This window comes from Nyctereutes procyonoides, unplaced genomic scaffold, assembly GCF_905146905.1.
Source record: "Nyctereutes procyonoides isolate TBG_1078 unplaced genomic scaffold, NYPRO_anot_genome, whole genome shotgun sequence".
NCBI classification, from domain to species: Eukaryota; Metazoa; Chordata; class Mammalia; order Carnivora; family Canidae; genus Nyctereutes; species Nyctereutes procyonoides.
In genome coordinates this window covers 18,821,531-18,841,744 of record NW_026575034.1, presented here as the reverse complement: position 1 = coordinate 18,841,744, position 20,214 = coordinate 18,821,531, and the positions used below count along the sequence as shown (strand labels likewise).

The 20,214-nt window shown below is 37.2% G+C and overlaps 1 protein-coding gene across 4 annotated transcripts in view; it reads right to left on the bottom strand.

Moving 5' to 3' along the window:
* Window positions 1–698: 698 nt before the first annotated feature.
* STK33 (serine/threonine kinase 33) overlaps window positions 699–20,214 on the bottom strand; it is a 147,430-nt gene continuing 127,914 nt past the window's right edge. For 3 of the 4 annotated variants that reach the window (XM_055317836.1, XM_055317837.1, XM_055317838.1), the window contains 2 exons: window positions 15,881–16,084; window positions 699–1,502 (listed from right to left, as the gene is read on the bottom strand). In XM_055317836.1, coding sequence (XP_055173811.1) covers window positions 1,320–1,502; window positions 15,881–16,084 — 387 coding nt within the window. In that variant the 3' untranslated portion in view covers window positions 699–1,319. The remainder of the gene's footprint in view (window positions 1,503–15,880; window positions 16,085–20,214) is intronic. The other variant, XM_055317839.1, reaches the window with a different exon arrangement.

Genomic DNA, 20,214 nt, shown 5'->3' with positions numbered 1-20,214 from the left:
GCATAAAGCTCAGGAGATGGTTTATGGACTCCTGACAGGACTGGAAGTAATAATCAGTAAGGGGAGAAAGAACTGGAAGGAGCTGTGCCAACTCCAGCTTGACAATAAAGTCTAGGCGATTTAAATCAGGTACACTTCAGCTCGCAGATCCCCCAGGGAAGCACACTGAAGGCCCTAGGAAGATGCCAACCGAGCTGCTCAGTCAGGGCCAAACCCTACCTATGAGTGTGGTCTTTGCCGGGTTCACAAATACAACAGGGCCTTCACGTTAAGCCCAAGAAGCACTTCTATTACCCCCAGCCACCGAGTGGATTTATATGCCAGTAGTATAAGCCCAGCAGGCCAGGCGAGGGTCATTCTGGAGGTCTACAATGATCCCGTGGGGGAGGTGGGCTGAAGCTAGGTTATTGCTTGACACAGGTAAAAGCACATGCAAACTGTCTCTTTAGGATTTGTCTGAGGGCCAAGCAAAGCATCTATTCACCCGGTTTGACCTCGAATGGCAAGATGATTTGCCCAGATGGAAAGGAGATACCTAATAATGCCCAAAGTAATGATGCACTCCCCTTGTCCAGCTGCACGACCTCTCCCAAAGATAGGTGCCTACCTTTGCAGAAGCAGCCCAAACTCATAATTTGCATAAGGGCTTAAAGGACCCTATTATAGCCACCTCTTGTTAAGATAAAAATTAACGTGCATGGGTAACATCTGTTTTTTATTGATTCAATCAATATATTGGGAATTTAGCAGCAAGTTAATGGCAAGCAGTTACAAAATCTATTTTTCTACATTTAAAATAAATGGTCTTAAATAATCTATAAGCAACCTCAAATCACAAGAACACATGTGAATGGCTGAAGCACTTCTGCTGTTATGCCTATGGCAAGTTTATTAGTGATTTCCTAACAAAATCTTCTAGTGCAAAGTGCACATAATTATTTGGAACCTCCATCGCCATGCCTGGCTCTCATTTTCTCCTACAAATAATGGTGCCTAAATATAAGAATTTGAAGTAAAACTGAGCAAGTCTGCCCACCACCTTGCTTTGAGGGCCCGGGCTCCTCTAAACAGTTCTCAGAAGCCTCTGGAGTTGACTGAGGCCGCAGCCGGCCATCAAGCAGGTGAGTGGTGGTCCTCCCACACCCTGAGCTGCCTTGGAGGTACCAGGCTGCAGGTCTGAACCGGTGCCAACACAGGGCAGGGCTCAGCGGGGCTGAAAGGCTAAAAGAGCTGACAGTCCTGTCCTCTCCCCTCCCAGCCCCTCATCCAGCACTAGGAAGAGCAGCTCTGGGTTGGTGCTATTCATTGGTAAAGGCGACTTATAGTTTCTTCTTGGTTCTGGGGAGGGCATTGGACTTCGCAGTGGATTTGGTTGCCCCTCCTTGGCCTGCAGTCGTGGGGGGCTCTCCTTTGAGCCCAGCGAGAAGGTGTCTGCCAGAGGGGGAAGCTGTGCACTTCGCGTCCAAGTTGTCCACGTTTTCCTTCTTACTGGTCGCAGTGGGCTGGAAACAAAAGAAAAGGCCTGGATCACTTTTCAGACAGGAACTGGTATGTAGCCATTCAAGGAAGCGAGGGACTGGGAAGTGGGGGGGGGGGCATGGGAGGATGGATGCCGCAGGCCTCGCGCACACAGAATGCTCTGGAAAGGGCTCATCGCAGAGTTACTCTACAGATGAGTTAATAATCAGGTTAACAATTTTCAAAGAAATGTGAAAAGATTACAGGTGACACGCTACAAATAAACCTGGTGTTTCTTTGATCACTTGGGTTCTTGTGATACCAGTGGTGGGTTTCATGCACGGTGGTAGGCACTTAATGTATTCGCCGATGAACGAATGACCTCCCTGGGTTGCAGCAGAACTTCCAGGCACTTAGGATTTTTGGTAGCTGTATTTAGGGAAAGAGAAAATTCACCTGACCTTTGCAGACAGCCGCTAAATATGTGTCTCTTCAGACATCACTCACGTATGCCTTCATTAACTGTGTCTGCTAATTCTTGAGCTCCTAATTTTGTACATTGAAAAGTTAATTTGTATACATCTGGAAATGTAGGAAAGTCCTTTCCTCCATCGATTTTTTTTTTCCAAAAAAATTTCCAGGTTGCTTCTCTGTGGATTCTTTCACGAAATAGAAAATACTGAAGATGCATCAGCATTCCGTAATACAGCTGGTACCCTCTCACTGAGAACGCCCATGTGCAGCAGTGGGGTGAGCGCAGACTCCCTTGACGTTCAGGTCTCCGCCTGGAGAGAAGCTGCTTTGTTGAACAGTGCTGATCCCTAAGACAGGAAACCTATCTTGGAAATTTCAATTCATAAAAGTTTTAATTCACTTGACATACAAATCCTATTAAAAGGTGAATCTAAGTGTAACCTTCTCCCTTTTGACATTTCCACCTTTTGAGCTATCATCCAAGGAGTTGAGGAAATGTTTTTCAACATGCCCACTACAACTGCTGTTCTCTAGAATAGAAACAGAGACTCTGGCATTTTCTTTTTAAAGTGTGCATATTCATATCTGGTTTAACCCTTCCCTTCTTCTCCAGGGTTCCATTTGTTAATGGACTTGAGTCACTAAAGTAGACCAGAAGTTGCAGTCACCAGGAAAAAATACTCAAAAACAGTCTCTGTGGGCGGGGCTGGTGATGTAGGTCAGATTTTCCAAAATCATAAGACACTCTGGTATTTTCTTCTTGGGTAAGATACCAGAAGATAATCCTCAGAATTTTCTGGCAAAGGGGAAGGGAAGAGAAAACTAAACCAAAATGTTTGCTTGCTTCAGTGAATATTTCTCAGTTTCATTCTAGAGCAAGATGAGAAAATGATACTCTTCAGCTACATTATTTTATTTATTCATACCTAATTTTAGTGATATATTTTTAAAATAGGTGGCACACCCCCATGATTTCATATTCGCAGTGTTAAAAATCTCCTATCTCCCAGTTAACTCAGTTCTGCCCCACATTAAAGACAACCAATACTATCAACTTACAGTGTACATTTCCAGAGAGAGTTCATGCATCTTCGAGCAAATATTAAGTGGAACCAAATAGAATTGCTAGTCATTTCTGCAGGTCAAAAACAGCCTAATAATGGCGATTTCATATGGTTCAGTCTAATTCATGTATTGACATGCTTTCTTCTCCCTTTTTTACACAATTGGTAGCTCACTGTAAGCACTCTTTCACACCTTGATTTTTTTTAAACTAATGATTGTCTTAAGGATCCTTCCATGTCCATATGTAAAACGAATGCTCATTCTTCTTTTTGGTTATGCAGCATTCTCTTGTCTGAAGGTACTACAATTTATTTAGTGGCTCCCTTCACAGTGGAGATTGTGGCTTCTTGCGTTTCTTTACAAGAGAGCTCAGGTTGTTTCCATTCTCTTCCCAGTACAAATAGCGAGGCTATGAATAATCTTGTACTTGTGTCATTTTGTGTATGTGTAATATATCTCCAGGATATATATTTTAGAGGTGGGACACCTGGGTCAAAATGTATATGGATCTGTAATTTGGAAAGCTATTGCCATACTGCCTTCCACTGCAGTTGTATCAACTTACACTCTTACCAGCAACGTATGAGTGCCTTCTCTTTCTCAATTTGGTATTTAATACATATTAAAACTAAAATAGTCAGCTAGATTTTAATTGAACTGCAAGCTGGCCTAAAACTGGCTACACTGACACAAATCTCAATATTTGTTCTTTTACTCTCCGGTAACATTAACGCAAATCTACACATCTTTATCCAAATGTTTACTGCAAATGCTTAGAAGCTTCTGTGTTTATATGTGTACCTCGTAAAATGCTTTGTGTGTGTGTGTGTGTGTACCTGTGTACACCTTACCATTTCTCTTTGCTAATTTGCATGCAGTTGCATTAAGTTTAGGATGCCACTGTTCAGGAGTCAGAATTGTAAAAGCTTTCCTGAAGACTCTGAGACTTCTCTCTGAAATATCACCTCATTGAAACTGTGTTCTGATGCTAACAAAACATGGATGCAGGCTGACCCTCATGGTATCCTTCAGATTGAGCTGTAGCTTTCTTCACCAAGAGCCATGCCTCTCATCTCCTTGAACACAAATGGCCAAGGCAAATTCCAGATTCCAACCTTTTCTCTAGGAATATAAACAAATCTTAATGTTTCAGGGATTTCCTTTGTAGGTTTATAGGGTTCTCTAAATTTTTAGGTTTCTCTTTTTCTTCTCTCATAGTTGAAGGGATTCCTCAGGGATCTATGCTGTCACTGATGCAATTTTACAGTTTTGTAAGTAACATGACAGAGAAATGAAAAGTGAAATTGCCAAGGCTATAGGAATTGCTAAGATCGTCTAGGTTATAAAACGCAAATAGAAGGTGATGATCTCCCACAAGATTATGTAGAGGGGGAGGAAGATGAGATGGGAATTTCAATATTCAGTTCTAGGGGAAAAGAGTCTAAATGATCATTATGAGAGAGCTGGCCATCATTATCAGTCCAAGAAAGGATCTACAAATCATTATAGATTGTTCTCTGAAGATGCTGGTGCAACATACCATTGCACAGTGATCAAGAAAACCTGGCTATCATCAGAAAGCATCTTAGAAACAAAAAAAATTCCCTTTATCCTTATATAAAATCATGAAGAATTCATACCTGAAACACTGCAATCAGCTTGAACAGAGATAAAGGAACCAGAGAAGGTTTACAGACAGGTTACTAATATGATTAATGGGTGGAAGTTTCTTTACAAGAGAGATCTTCAGTCTAGAAATATAAAGAATAGAGGACATATATAATCTCACTCTGTAGAATGCAGAAGGGGAAAGATCTCAGCTCTGTGGAGGTAGACAGTGGCTGTGAGTGCTGCAATCAGGATGGTTACACCAGGGGCTGGCCCAAGCAGCATTTCAATTGTTTCCCATCCTTAACAGATTCTTACCGCTTGGGACGGTTGAAGAATAGTCAGTCCTACTGTAGGCGGGATGATGGAAAAGATGACCTTACAAGTTCCCTCCAGTTTCATCTTTTAGTAAGTCAACACCCTTGGCCTGATTTCCCCAGCTCATATTATTAATCTTGCAAAGGGGCTCCATGTGTGCAAGGGGAGATATGTAACAAGAAAATTGGGCTAAATATACATATTTCATTATTCACTGGTGTAACTTTAACCTGATGAACTCATCTGGTGATAATGGATGCAAAACCTGTAAGCTCTAGGCATATCCCTGCAAGTTAATACCAGTACATGATTACTAGAAACTGTTACCATTTCTCTGAATTTTGAGTAAAATACATGCTATTTAAGTAAAGTGGTTTATCACCATAGCAACCATTTCTAGAGTCACACATTCAAATTATAGGCCTGCACAAGGTCCAAGTGACAGAACATTCTGATACAAGTTTTCAGCTCCAGTTTTGCTCGCAGTGGTCACCCACTTTCTCTCACATTCCTGTGGTTTTCAGAAGGAAGAAGGAAGGGAAAGAAAAACCAAAGGGAAGAAGGGTAATTAACTTCCAAATATATAGATTTCTTTTATAAGGCTACCTACATAAATAGCTGGGCCTTGTATGGAGTTAATGAAAATAAAATCTAACTTGCAAATTAGAGAGCGATATAAATTCCTCTTTTCTTTTTTAAACTACAATTTACATACAGTAGAATGTACAAATCTCAAATGTACAATTTGAAGAGTTTTGACAATGCATAGACCTGTATAAACAACAGCCCAATCAAGAAATAGAACAACTCCCCACAAATTTCCCTGGGGCCACATCCCACTCAACTCCCTCCCTTCCTGAGGTTACCAGTATTCTGATGTTTTTCAACATAATCACTTCTCTAAAACTTCATGTAAATGAAATAACATACAGCATGTGCTCTTGTTGTCTGACTTTTTTTGCTTAACCTGTTTTTAAATTGAAATTTGTATTGAGATTTAAAAAAAGAAACTTTTATTGAGATAATTAGAGTCTTGTGTTATCGCAACATATGTTTTTGAGATTCATCCATGTGTTAGTGGTTCATTCCTTTTTATTATCAAGTAGTATTCCATTGTATGGATATACCACAATTTGCTTATCCATTCTTCTATTCATGGATATTTGGCTGTTTTCAGTTTAGGGCTCTTTATATATAAAACTGCTATAAATATATTCTACCAGTACTTTTATGAACTCAAATTTGGGATTGCTGGATAAATGGTAAGTAAATGTTTAACCTTTTTTTAAAAATATTTTATTTATTTATTCATAGACACAGAGAGAGAGGCAGAGACACAGGCAGAGGGAGAAGCAGGCTTCACGCAGGGAGCCCGATGTGGGACTCGATTCCAGGTTTCCAGGATCACACCCCAGGCTGCAGGAGGCGCCAAACCGCTGCGCCACCCGGGCTGCCCAGTAAATGTTTAACCTTATGAATAACTGCCCAACTCTATTCCAAAGAAATGGAGCCATTTTGCAATCTATAAGCAATGTAGGAAAATTCCGAATTGCTCTAATATTTGCTAAAATATGAACTTGCCTTTTTAAATTTTGGCCATTCTAGAAAGGATATAATCATATATTATTGTGGCTTTTCCTCTTATCATTTGCATTTTCTCGGTAAATAGTGATGTTGCATACTTTTTCATATGCTTATTGACTATTAGTATATTTTCATACCTGAAATGTCTGTTCAAATCTTACGTGTATTTTAAAAGTGGGGTTGCCTTATTATTATTGAGTTGTAGGAACTGTCTCAGTATTTTGGAAACAAGCCCTTTGTTAGATGTATCTATTACAATTTTTTTCTCCTGTCTGTGGCTTTCCTATTCCTTTCCTTACGATGAGAAGATACAATTGCTTTGAAGAAGTCCATTTGATCTGACTTTAAAATGCTGCCTGGTATTCTAAGTAATCTTTGACTACTCTCTGGTTGGAAGATATTGTCCTATGTTTTCTCCTATGAGCTTTACAGTTTAGCTTTTAGATTTAGGTCCACTACCATTTCAAACTATTTTTTGTGTACAATGTAACCTGGGGGTCAAGGTTCATTTCCCCCATAGAGATATCTAACATAGTACTTCAGCACTATTTACTGAAAAAGACTATCTTTTCCCCTACTGAATGGCTTTGAAATCTCTGTCAAAAATCAACCTAAGGGTGGGTCTATTTCTAGACTATATTTTGTTTCCTTGATTTGTCTATTCTTACATCAATACCACATTGTATTAATTACCATAGCTATATAGTAAGTGCTGAAACTATGCCATATAAGTTCTCCAACTTTGTACTTTTGAGTTATTTTCGCTAGTCTAGGTCTTATGTGTTTCCAAGCAAATTTTAGAATTATTTTGTCAATTTCTAACAGAAAAGCAAAGTCCTGAACTTTAATTGGGATTGCTTTAAAGTTATAACTCAGTTTGGAGAGAACTGACATCTCAATAGTATCAAATTTTCCAGTCCATAAACATGGTATTTCTTGCCAAATATTTCAGTCTTCACAATTTCAGTGTGTCATGGGATATGGTATAAGTATTATACACATATTTTGTTAGAGTTAAGACAAAGTATTTTATGTTTTGTGATATTTTAATGGTATTTGAAGATTTTGTTTTCTAATTATTCATTCTTAGCATATAAAAATATACTTTATTTTTATACACAGATCTTGCACCCTGAGAATTGTTCAATTCACTTTTTGTAGATTCCATGGGATTTTTTTGGTACACAATCATGTCATCTGCAAATAGAGACCCTTTTATTCTTCTTTTCCAATCTATTATCTTTTATGTGCCTTGTTGCATTGACTAAGATCTCTAGTATGATATTAAAGAGAAGTAGAATGGGGCATTTTTGCCTTTCTCCTACCTTCAGTTGGAAAGTGTTCAATATGTCACCATTATGAATGATATTTAGCATTAGAGGGGATTTTTTAAATATAAAAATCCCTTAATATGCCAAAAGGACTTACCATCTGTTCCTAGTCTACTACTCATGTTTGAATGTTGAATTTCATTAAATGCTTTTTATCACAATTATTGAGATAGGCTTTTCTCCTTTACTTATTAATATGGTAAATTATAGGCTTGATTTTTGGATGTTAATCCAAACACACATCTCTGGCATATACTGTATACTTGATCATGAATGTGCTCTTTTTTTAAATATTTCTGGAATCAGTTTGCCAATATTGAGTCTGGGATTTTTATATCTATATTTATGAGAGATATTGTTAACAATTTTTTTAACAATTTTCTTTTCTTATAATATCCTTGTCATGTTTTGGTATTAAAGTTATACTTGCTTTATAAATGAATTGGGCAATATCCTCAAGAGTTTGTGTAACTAGCTTTCTTTTCTTCTGCAAATATTTACAGAATTAACTGAAGTCATTTGAAACTGAAATTTTTGTTACTGAAAAGTTCTTAATTACAGATTCAATTTTTAAAGGAAATATAGAATTATTCAGATTTTGTATTTTTGTCTATCTGCTTTGATGTTTTTTAAAGAAATCTGACCTTTTCATATAAATATTCTAACTTATTGGCACTAAGTTATTCACAATGGAAGGGTGCTTAATTTGCTGTTCTTTTCCTAGTTTATTGAGATGAAAGATTCATTATTATTGCTATTGTTTCAAGCAGTCAACATTATTTATATCTACTCATGTATTTACCCTTGCTGATGCCCTTCATGAACCTTCTTGTAGTCAGCATTTCCAACTGGGATCATTTTCTTTTACCTTGAGAATGTTCTCTTAGCATTTCTTACAGTAAGATATGCTGGTAACAAACTTTCTCATCTTTTACATTCTTGAAAACATTTTAAAATTTTATCTTTATTTTTGAAGAAAACTATCACTACATATAGAATTCCAAGTTGGCAGTTTCTTAGTTTTGTTAATTTCCTCTTAGCACTTTAACAATCACTCCATTGTCTCCTGGTTTCCATTATTTCTGGTGGTAGATCAAATGTTACTCCTTCGAAGGCAATGTGTTCCCCACTACTACCCTCCCAACCCTGGACACTTTTACAATTTTCTCTCTCTAGTCTAAAGAATTAGAGGGCAGACTTCAAAGCAATCAGACACAAGAAAGTAATGAGAGAATCCCTGGAAGGAGACAGCCAGAGAAGGGGCATCCTAAATTCTGCCCAGATAAAGAGAAATGAACTGACCTATGATTTGAACTGCTGACTAAAAGACAATTTGCAATTCGTGTCCAACCAACTACTCGCCTCCTAAACCAGAAACATCAACACTTTTTGTAGGAAAATAGTCAAATCTGAAGTCAGCACAACATCACACTTCCAATGTCCAGGATACAATCCCAAACTACGCAACAGAAATAATGACAACAGAGACAGACCCTGAGGTGACCCAGATGTTGGAATCAGCAAACAAGGATTTTAAAGCAGGTATCATAAATTACCAATGATATAAAGGAAAATATTTTTTGAGGAATAAAGGAGATCTCTGAAGAGAAACAGAAATAATAAAACAGAATCAAGTGGAAATTTTGGAATAAAATGCCTAAAATTCAAATATTCAGGTAAGTTTAACAGAGAAATGGAGACTGAATGAATCAAGCTGAAGGGAAATGATACCAGATGGAAAACTGGATTTGCAGAAAAGAAAAAAGAACATCAGAAGTAGTAAATACCTGAGTATATATAAAAGACAAATTGTCCTCTTAATTTCTTGGAAATATATATGACTATTTAAAGCAAAAATTAAAACATTGTTTTGTGGGGTTTATGTATTATATAGCTACAATACATGTAACAATTATAGCCTAAAGGCAGTATAACAGATGAGTAGATCCAAATTAATATATGTGGAACTAAAGCAATATTTGTTATAACCCGAACCAATGTATTGGTTCTCCATATGGAAAAGATACATAGCATATCCTAACAGCTACAATCCCTAAGAGGAGCTGAGCAAAAGCCAGGCTTGGGAGAGAAGGGAAATGATTTGAAAGGATTCTCTAATATATCCCTTCAACTGTGGAAGTCTGGCTAAGCTTGTGGTGAAATCTAAGCCTTATATAGAACATTCTAGTGGGAATAGTAGGGACAAAATCCAATGAATCCAAACTAGCAAGTGGCACTATAATAGCATTGGGTCAAAGAACATGTCAAGATTCACATTAGCACGGTTATTTGTACCTATATGACTCATCTATTGCTACAGTTATGCTACTGTGTTTGGGAGGTCCCCCAAACCACCCCCAGGTTCCATGAGTCACTCGGAAGACTCACAGGACTCAGCATATAGTTGTACTCATTGCTACAATTTATTACAAAGCACAATTAACAAAGGTAAAAGGCATTTGAGATCAAGTCCAGTAGAAACCAGGCTCAAGCTTCCAAGGGTCCTCTCTCAGGAGTCACACAGAATGCACTTAATTCCCCCAGCAATGAGCTGTGACAACATGTGTCAAATGTTGCCAACCAGGGAAGGTCTTAGAGACAGCACCCTGGGTTTTTATTGGGAACTGGTCATGCAGGCATTCTCTGCCTAGGACCTACCAAAATCCCAGACCCCAAGAAGAAAAGCAGCTTTCAGCAAACACTGTATTGCTTGCACAGTTTAGGCAGAATAAATCATTCTTACCAGATAATGATAGCAACCAAATCTGAGTTCCCAGAGGCCAGCCAAGGGCCAAGCCTGCAAGCAGACCTTTTCAAGGACAGCAGCTTAGATTTGCCATGTTAACTCTTTTCTGTACAACTACATAACAAATAACTATAAAAGTCTCAGTTAGCTATAGGGGTTGGCCATGCAAAGCTAGACCAGACTTCAGGTTTTGTACTGGGTTCAGGTCTGCTCCACAAATCTTCATAGTTTCAAGAACTGCGGCTCCCCACAGGCATGTGCTTCTCAGAGCAGATAGCAGAAATACAAGAGAACGAGCTAAATCATGGAAACACTTTTAAGGTCTCTACTTACATCACACCTCTCAACATTGCATCAGCCAAAGTAAGTCATATAGTTAAAACCAACATGAGTGAGATGAGAAAATATCCTTCATCTACTCTATTAGGGAGAACCACAATGTCACATGACATAGGATGTGAATGTACAAATCACTTACAGAGAGAAACTAAATAATTGGGAAAAAGAATCTAATCTATCACAGTATCCTAGGGGCCTCATGAAACTCAGAGGGAAAATTAGGTTGGAAGCATCACCTTATCACCTTTGAAAATGATTTTTCTTGGTTTGTTCATTAGTTTATTCAAAGACCTATACGCAAAGGAGATTTGAAGCTCATAGGACAAAAACATGGAATATTAGTAATAGTCTATGCAAGTTCTTTAGCAACATAATAATAGAAGTAATAAAAGCTAATATTATGAACTCTTAATGTATCAAGAGTGTCACATGCATTATTTCATTTAATCCCTGGTTGATACCATCATTATTCCCATTTTACAGATGAGGAAACTGAGGCCAAGAGGTTTGTCCAAGGTCATAAAACTTATAAGTAGTGAAGTCAGGATTTGAATACAGGCAGCCTCCATCCGGAGCTTGTGCTTTTATTATTATTTTTTAAAGATTTTATTTCTTTTTTCATGAGAGACAGAGAGAGAGAGAGAGAGGCAGAGACACAGGCAGAGGGAAAAGTAGGCTCCACGCAGGGAGCCTGATGTGAGACTTGATCCTGGGACTCCAGGATCACACCCTGGGCCAAAGGCAGGTGCTAAACCACTGAGCCACCCAGGGATGCCCTGGAGCTTATGCTTTTAACCGTTATATTTTCAGTGCATGCCAGACTGCAAGGCTTCAATATCAGGCTGGAAAAATATGTCAAAGTTGTGGAAGCTCCACCAAATTTGCACATGATTCACATGGGCTCAGAAAGCTAAGGTTTAATTTGTCAAGAGAAGAAAATTTTTATCCTACTAAAATACCAAGACAACCTGACTCTTTCTCATAGAAATGTATCAACATACCACAGTTCAACTGTTTAATTTCAATGTTATTTAAATTCAAACATTTCTTGTCTTTGAAGAACTGCTACATGAATACATTTCATTAATCAAAATAACTTTTCAGAATTTCTAAGCAACCTTGAATTTCTACTTTCTAGACTAAAGTATCTGCTACATGTACCACCTCCTGTGACACTGTAAAGGCCATATTTTCAGTCAAAAAATTATCATTAAAGAAGACAATCAGAAAAATCTTCCATTTTCACTAAACAAGTACATTCAAGACTGTGTTCGATAAATAATTTAACAATGAATAAGTATCTCCTTTATGAAACAAGAATTCTGTAATGCAAATATACATCCATAATATTTAGTCCCTTCCTCCATGGTTATGGGGGAATGCATTTTAATTATAGATATTCATTTCTCAATTGTTTTCTGAGCTTAACAAATAATGAAAGTATTGTACTACTTATCAGAAATCACTAAGGACATAATGTCAAAAGGCATGCTCCTGCAATAAGCAATGGTCTGCCAAGCATCTCATTTGAAGATGAGTAAATGCTGTCGTAGGAGTTGAAGTCTTGGGTCTACCTGATAGAAGGGATTAAGAACCCACTACAGGGAATTTAGATGGTTACTAAAAACACAAAACATTACCTAGATGTACTCAGCCTTATAAAACATGAGATATATACAAGAGGACATTTCTATCCTCAAAGAACATGATTACCCAAATTAGGCTGAAATTTGGAAATAAAAAGAAAAAAAAAGGACATGGCCAAATGTCAACTATTTGAAGACAAGTCTGAAAAAGTGTAGTGTGATAACTTAATCCAAACATGAACAATGAGGAGATGCATACTATATTTTTCCATGATGACCAGGGCATTTGGAACTAAGGATGGTTATTCAGTGAAAGAGAGTGCTTAGTTCAAGTGTTTTGATTTCACTTTCTCTGCTAGTCTTCCAAGAGCTCTGCCACTTAACTAAAAAGCATGATTACCCTGGCTTATAAAAAATATAAAATCAGAGCTCTAAATGGATTTATGAGATTCCCCAAAAGAGAGAACAATGATACAATAGAAAACAGAAAACTACTAGCAGATTTCCACTTAAATTAAAGCCAAATTTCAAAATTTTTAATGGAAAAAGAATTTCCTTAATTTAGTAGGTATAAATTATTTATATTATCACATCAAACTGTTCATATAATCTAATTTTAACAAACAAAATTTTCCCCATGGGAACTATTTTAATATTCATAGAATAATTTTAATAAAATTAAAATTTCACTCTTAAGAATATTAATTATTATATGAATCCTGTGTGGACTCAAGAATAAATGGCATGCTCTATTTTCAGTTATCACTTGAGAACTTTATACTCCACTATTTACTGTTGTTAATGAAGACTTGAAAGAAAAGAAGTAATTTCTTAGCACAAGCTCAGCTTCAATATAATTAACAAAGTAATGTACTTTTTTCATAGAAGTCCAAGAAAAAACTTAATATGTTAAATATATGAGAAGTCTTTCTTTTAAGGGGTAACATTTTTCAGAAAAGCTCTCACACAAGGTAATGTATTCCTCCCAAGACATCACACCCAAAACCTAAGCATAGGAAAGTTCCTTAGAGGCCATGCAGGACAAACTCCTAACCATCTTGCAGGAATTCCTGCTATAGCATTTATAATAAGTAGCTTTACAGAATCTCCATGAATATTTCCACTAACTGGGAGGTGAGGTTTACTATACATGGTCCAGCACGTTTTATTGCAGGTGAGCTCTGACTATAGAAAAGTTCTTCCTGCTAATGAGTAGAAATCTATATTCTTAAAATTTCAACCTACCTTGTATAAAATTTATATACCACTGGTTATAGTTTTAGCATCCATAAGCACTTCAAATTCCAATTCTTCTGTTCCCTGGTTGGAAGTAGTAGCTGAGAACAGCATAGTAAGTCCCATCACTCTATGACTCGCAAGGGGAAAGGGAGGGAGTGGGGAATGGAGGGGTGTGACAGAGCCATGGAAAAGGAGATGGAAGACAACCAACCAAATATTTGGTTCACAAAGGTCAGATTTGGTGATAAACACAGATGTAATCCAAGAGTACAAAATATAAAAGATAATGTGAATGTGTGTGGTGTATGTATAAGTATTTGTATTTGTATATACATATGTAGATGTAGATACATGTGAGTATATATGTGTAATACATATGTCTGAGTGTGTGAGTTGACCCTATATACAGTTGACCCTTGAACAACAGGGGTTTGAACTTTATAGGTCCACTTACACATGGATCTTTTTGGATAAGTACAGCACAGCACTGTAAATGTCTTTTCCTTATGGTTTTCTTAATAATATTTTCTTTTTTTCTAGCCTACTTTATTGTAAAAATACAGCATATAATACATATAACATACAAAATATGTGTTAATTGGGTACTAATGTTATTGGAAATTTTTTTTCAACAATTGGCTATTAGTAGTTGAGTTCTGGGGGAGTCAATAGTTATATGCAAATTTTCAACTGCATGGGGGTCAGTGCCCCTAAACCCACTCTGTTTTTCAAGGATCAACTGTATATACGTATATGGTGTAGGTGCACGTGTGTGAGAAGGTGTATATATATATGTGTGTGTGCATATGAATATGTATGTATAATACGCCAAATCGGCTAACAGAAAAATCTTCAAACCGTATTCAGTAAGGAAGGCAAACATGGGTTTTTAGGGTACTGTTTTCAACAATATAAATACACAGCTGCTAAGCATTTCAAGAGTCATGCACAGACCAAAGAGGAAGAAAGGAAGTCAAAACATGTTTATATTATAGTAAAATATGATTATTTCAAAATTTCTGAGTCATTAAATGTTAAACATTATCTAGACATTTGCTATTAAATAGATGAAGTTCTCAACCAGTAAGTCAAAATCAACCAGTAGATCACTCTACTGAGTCTCTTTCTGTTGGTTTCTAGTGGCTCTATTAGCTTGGGAGGGAAAGGCCAGCACAGCACCTTCCCTTGGTGCAGCTCAGAACCCAACCTGGCAGGCCACCTCTGCATTCTGCCTATGTTAAGCCTCAGAGAGCCAGAAAGTAACAGCTCCTCACAGGGTTCTGGGCTACCCTGAGGTGAACACAGCCCCCACTGGCAGGACATTCAATTACTGAGAAAGAATTCAAATATGTTCATTAGATTCCAAGATAAGTAAGAGAACAAACCCATGGAAAAATGTCCCACAAACATAAAACAAAAGAGAAAAGGGTTTGGGTAAATTGTTAGGGTATCTGGTTAGTAGAATACTGTCTGGAATTAATCAAAATGTTACTAAATTTTATTCACCAAAAAGAATAAAGCTCTATTCAGATCTAATAAGGCAAAATGGTAAACCTATATAAACAGTTTTAGTTATCATAAAATTGGAAGCAAATAACTGGATAATGTAATAAATCTTTTTCTATGTAATACATAAACTCATTCCAAATTGTATAACCTGGTAAAGTACAAAAATTATTAATTTTGACCCATGGGCCAAATATTGCACACCATCTGTTTTTGTAAATAAAGTTTTATTGGCACATGGCCATACTCATTCATTTGCTCCCTATGCCTATTTTCATATTATAACATCAGAGTTAAGACCTTGTGACACAGACTATTATGGCCCCAAAAAGCCTAACATATTTACTCTGTTCCTTTATGGGAACAGTTTGCAACCCCTGCCCTACATAATCAGAGATCTTAAAATAAACATGTAGGCTACAGTACTAAATCATGATAGTCTCAAGGAAGGAGAAGACTTTATTTGCTTTGTTGTGTAGGTCCTTCTTAGAAACAAACCACCAACAAAAAAGACAGAGATGCAAAAACTGTAGAGTTGCAATAACTTCTAAGTGTTGTGAGGGTATTTTATAGTTTGGAAAAATGAAACAATTGGTCTCCCTTCTTGCTTTGTTGGTTCCTCCTACCTGTTTTTCCTCCTCTTCATCCGAAGTGCTATTACTATCCTGGACATTTCTGCTGGGCCCGCTGGATTGATAACCTTTGAACTTTTCTTGAATGGACCAGTTGTTCTCATCTGCCATGTTTTCCTCATCACTTTCTGGGTTATTTTTCCATTCTTTCATCATTTCTAACACATTAGTTGGTCTTGCTGAAGAAAGCGTATTGCCCTAATATTAACAATGAATTTTCAGTGTTAAAAACAGTTTAGACAATTGAAAAGATTTTTACATCTTCTAGTAATATATTTTCCCAAATTCAGTAAATCATATGGAATGACTATAATGCTGAATAAGCAGCAAAACTTCTGACACCCTTTGGAGCATACTCCCTACACTGACATGGCTCATGCTTCTAGACTGAGATCATATATGACATGTTAGGGTTTTGGGGGAAATATTCAAATTTGAAAGAACAATGCAACATGCTCATGCAAAGGACACTAGACATGGGAATTCCCTGGAATCCAAAGACCCCCTTACAGAGCCATTCTCAGAAAACCAACAGCAGTAAGCAGTTGAATGAAAGCAGTAAGAATGAAAAAAGTCACCCCCAGTCTAGTGGGTCCAACACTAATGGCAAGCTTATATAATATCAAAACGTTTAAGTAGGAAAGCTAAACCCATTGAGTAGTTAAACATTGTGCCTAAGAAGATAGTTGATCTGAAAGCTTTTAGTCAACTGGAAAATTTAAATATAAAGTGATCATGATTATAACTGATTCAGCAATATTAATCCCAAATATTGATTTTTACATTAACAATATTTTTCTCAAATATAATATGGAATATTATAAATGCCAAAAATACATGAATTGTACAGTCTCAAATGGTTCCTACTAGAGTAGGTATGCCTTAAATATTTTTTCTCCTAATTCAGACTAGTAGAGAAAGTTTAGACAAGGTTAGATCACATTTAGATTAAAATGGGAAATTTAGGTGTGGGCACAGCTATGTAGTGATTCTACATTAATTTGGAATGTGGGTGGATTAAACCATTAAGCATCAGTGACATAGAATAGTATGAAACAGTGCACTTTAAGGGCAGCCATCTGAGTACACTGTTGAGGAGTTGTAGAGTTTAACATTTTTGTGGTTAAAGACATAGACACACATTAAGTATGGAAAGGTAATAACTGAGGCTCATTATGCAATTAATTCCTTGTGGTTCTTCTATTTCATCATGTTTTGAGAAGTTCTACATTCTTACCACTTTCATAACATCATGCTTTTGGTTATACTCTACTCATAGTATCCTCTACCAGTACACTCCCAGAATGCCCTTACCATGCCTTCTGCCAACCAATAGCATACATTTCCTCCAAGGCAGAATTTGAGAGTCATCTCTGTCAAGCATCTCAGAACTTCAAAAGTTGTTGTCAATTTAAACTTAGATGAAGTATAGATAGAGTCTCAGAGACCATAAAAGAATTGGAATTGTCTAGGATGGTAGAGTCTCTGATCTCTCATCTGAAAGAGTTCTAGCCTCCAGGACTTTGCCAATAGCCCTGCTTGATCCCTATGATCCATCTATTACAACTTTCTGGTTTCATCCTGACCTTTAACCATAATTTTCATGTAATCACAATATCCAGGCTCCTCGAATGCTAGTACACAAAACTCTGCCTCAGCATGATTCTTTCACTAGCAGACAATCTGATATTATCTATGTCTGTATTTCCAGTCCACAAATGCTCTTCCCTAACAAACTTTCTATAATTCGTTGAAGACGGTAGTAGTCACTAGTGCTGCTCACCTAACACTCCTTTCTTCTAGGCATGTTATAGAATTCTGCATCTCTATCCCTTTTGGGATAGGATTATGTGACTTGTTTTGGCCCGTGAAATGTTATTGGAAATAGTATATATCACTTTTGGGTGGAAACTATAAGAGATAGCGTGCAATTTATCATGTTCCCAATTCCTACCTTAGTAACTATAGAAGCATAGAGATGGAGCCTCCCTCAGCCTGGGTCCCTGAGTGAGGACAAAGTAAAAAAAAGCCTCCTCCCCTCCTCCCAGCCAATGTCTGATGGAAAGCATCAAGACCACTGAGGTTTGGGGGTCATTTTTAATCAAAGCATAATTTGGCCTATCCTGATATAAACAGCAAATTAAACATTTGCATTCTTAAGTCACTTCCAGAAAGCCTTAAAAAGAGTGAGCTTGGGCAGCCCCAGTGGCTTAGCGGTTTGGCACTGCCTTCGGCCCAGGGCGTGATCCTGGACACCAGGGATGGAGTCCCACGTCGGACTCCTTGCGAGCCTGCTTCTTCCTCTGCTTCTCTCTCTCTCTCTCTCTCTCTAATAAATAAATTTTAAAAACTTAAAAAAAAAAGAGTGAGCCCACTATACAACCAGCATACCCAACAAAATTGTACAGAAATCACACCCCATCAGTACCATCTGATAGCCCATTTATTTGGGCAGTCCGTACTTTGCACAGCATATATCAATATATGAATTTTAATCATCATGACTTAGATAAATAGTATCATTCCCCAAAACAACACAGTTCAAATTTCAGTCATCATGGTAAACTAACAATAATTACATAAAGTTCAAATTTCCCTGCTAGCTCTTCAAGCCACAATCACTATGTAAATTACAGATTGTATGGTGATCAGTGGCAAAACATGTCACTTCTTTCACAGTCTGTTGGTGATGGGACACTAGGCATCTGCTATTCAATTCACACACAGGCAGCAAACTATGCAGTTGTGTTGCCTCCTTGCCTCCCCAGGAATTTGCCAGCTAAGATGAAAGGGCAGCAAATAAGTTAAAAGTGATCATGCTGGAAGTGAAATATTTAAATCAAATGTCAATAGAGTAATAAAAGAAGTAGCTCACCTTGGAAACAGTGACACTGCCACCATTTGAGAGAACCTAGATATTTAACCAAAGGAACTTGGCAAAGGCAATTTTATAAACATAAATGAGAAGTGGTGTGCAGAAAGGATAGAGGTGCTCCAGAGAAAGCCATGCTTGCAAAGAAGGTGACATTTGAATACTTTTCAAAGATAATTCATTACACTGAAAGCACAAAGGATAAAATGTTGGAAGCCGATCCAAACTTAGAAAATAGTATTATATAACTCAGCAAAGCATAAAAAAGATGCTCCTCTCCATATCGTAAGTTATATGACAAGCAAAAGAAGGAAAGCACTGTTTAAGCTAATTTTGATTAAGTTTTTATTGAAAAAATAAGATACTTTCATTCTTGATATTTCTAATGTTTTAATTTACAATGTACTAAGAAAAATATGTTTTTCTTTTGTTTCATTTTCTAAGTATTATAACCAACAGTTAGTTTTTATCATTTAACAAAAAAAAAATTAGGGACACCTAGGTGGCTCAGTGGTTGAGCACCTGCCTTTGGCTCAGGTTGTGATCCCGGTGGTCTTGGGATAGAGTCCCACATTGAGCTCCCCACAAGGGACCTGCTTCTCCTTCTGCCTATGTTTCTGCCTGTCTCTCTGTGTCTCTCATGAATAAGTAGATAAAAAATCTAAAAAAAAAATTTTAAGGGCATGGAACAATTATAATTTCCCCCAATGATTATTAAGATCACTTTGTAGTTTCAACCTGCATTGTTATTCTTTATGGTCTTGCACTACTATACAAAGTAAGGATTCTCTGTATTATCCTGAATCTGCATCTCTAGCAAGTTTTCAAATGCTTGTAATACACTAAGAGCTTGATGACTGATTCTCTATATACCTAGAGTGCTTTTGTACTCAAAGAAATGATCCTATTTCTCATTCCAAAGAGACTGTGAAGAGGAGAAAGGATCCAGAATAGGACATTATCCCCTAAGAAATACCCTACTATTTAGAAATCCTTAACTCTTTGCTTCCTACATTCATGTGTGATATCAAACAGGGTACAAATGGTGATACCAATTTCAGACTTTCCCTGCTGTCTAAAGTCCAGTCAATGACTTACTAGACTACCCCCTTCTTGCTTGCCAGTGGCTGGAGGAAGAATTGCATCAAATGCTTGGACTGACCAATGAATAGGTGGCCCAGGGCTATGTGACATGAGATTTCTAGGCTCAACAGAAATTATAAATGAACCAACCAACAAAAATGGGCAGAATTGTTAAGACAGACACTGTCATTTCACTATCGGGACACTAACTTCTGAATTCTCTTTACTGGCTATAATCAGGACATTGAACTCAACAACTGTGAAGTAGTAAATGGCAAGAAGGCAGCAGTAACAGGCCAATAATCTGAGGCTTTCAATAGTAGAACAGCAACCTTGGTTACTAAACTCTTCCTCTTGTTTAACTAATGGATGG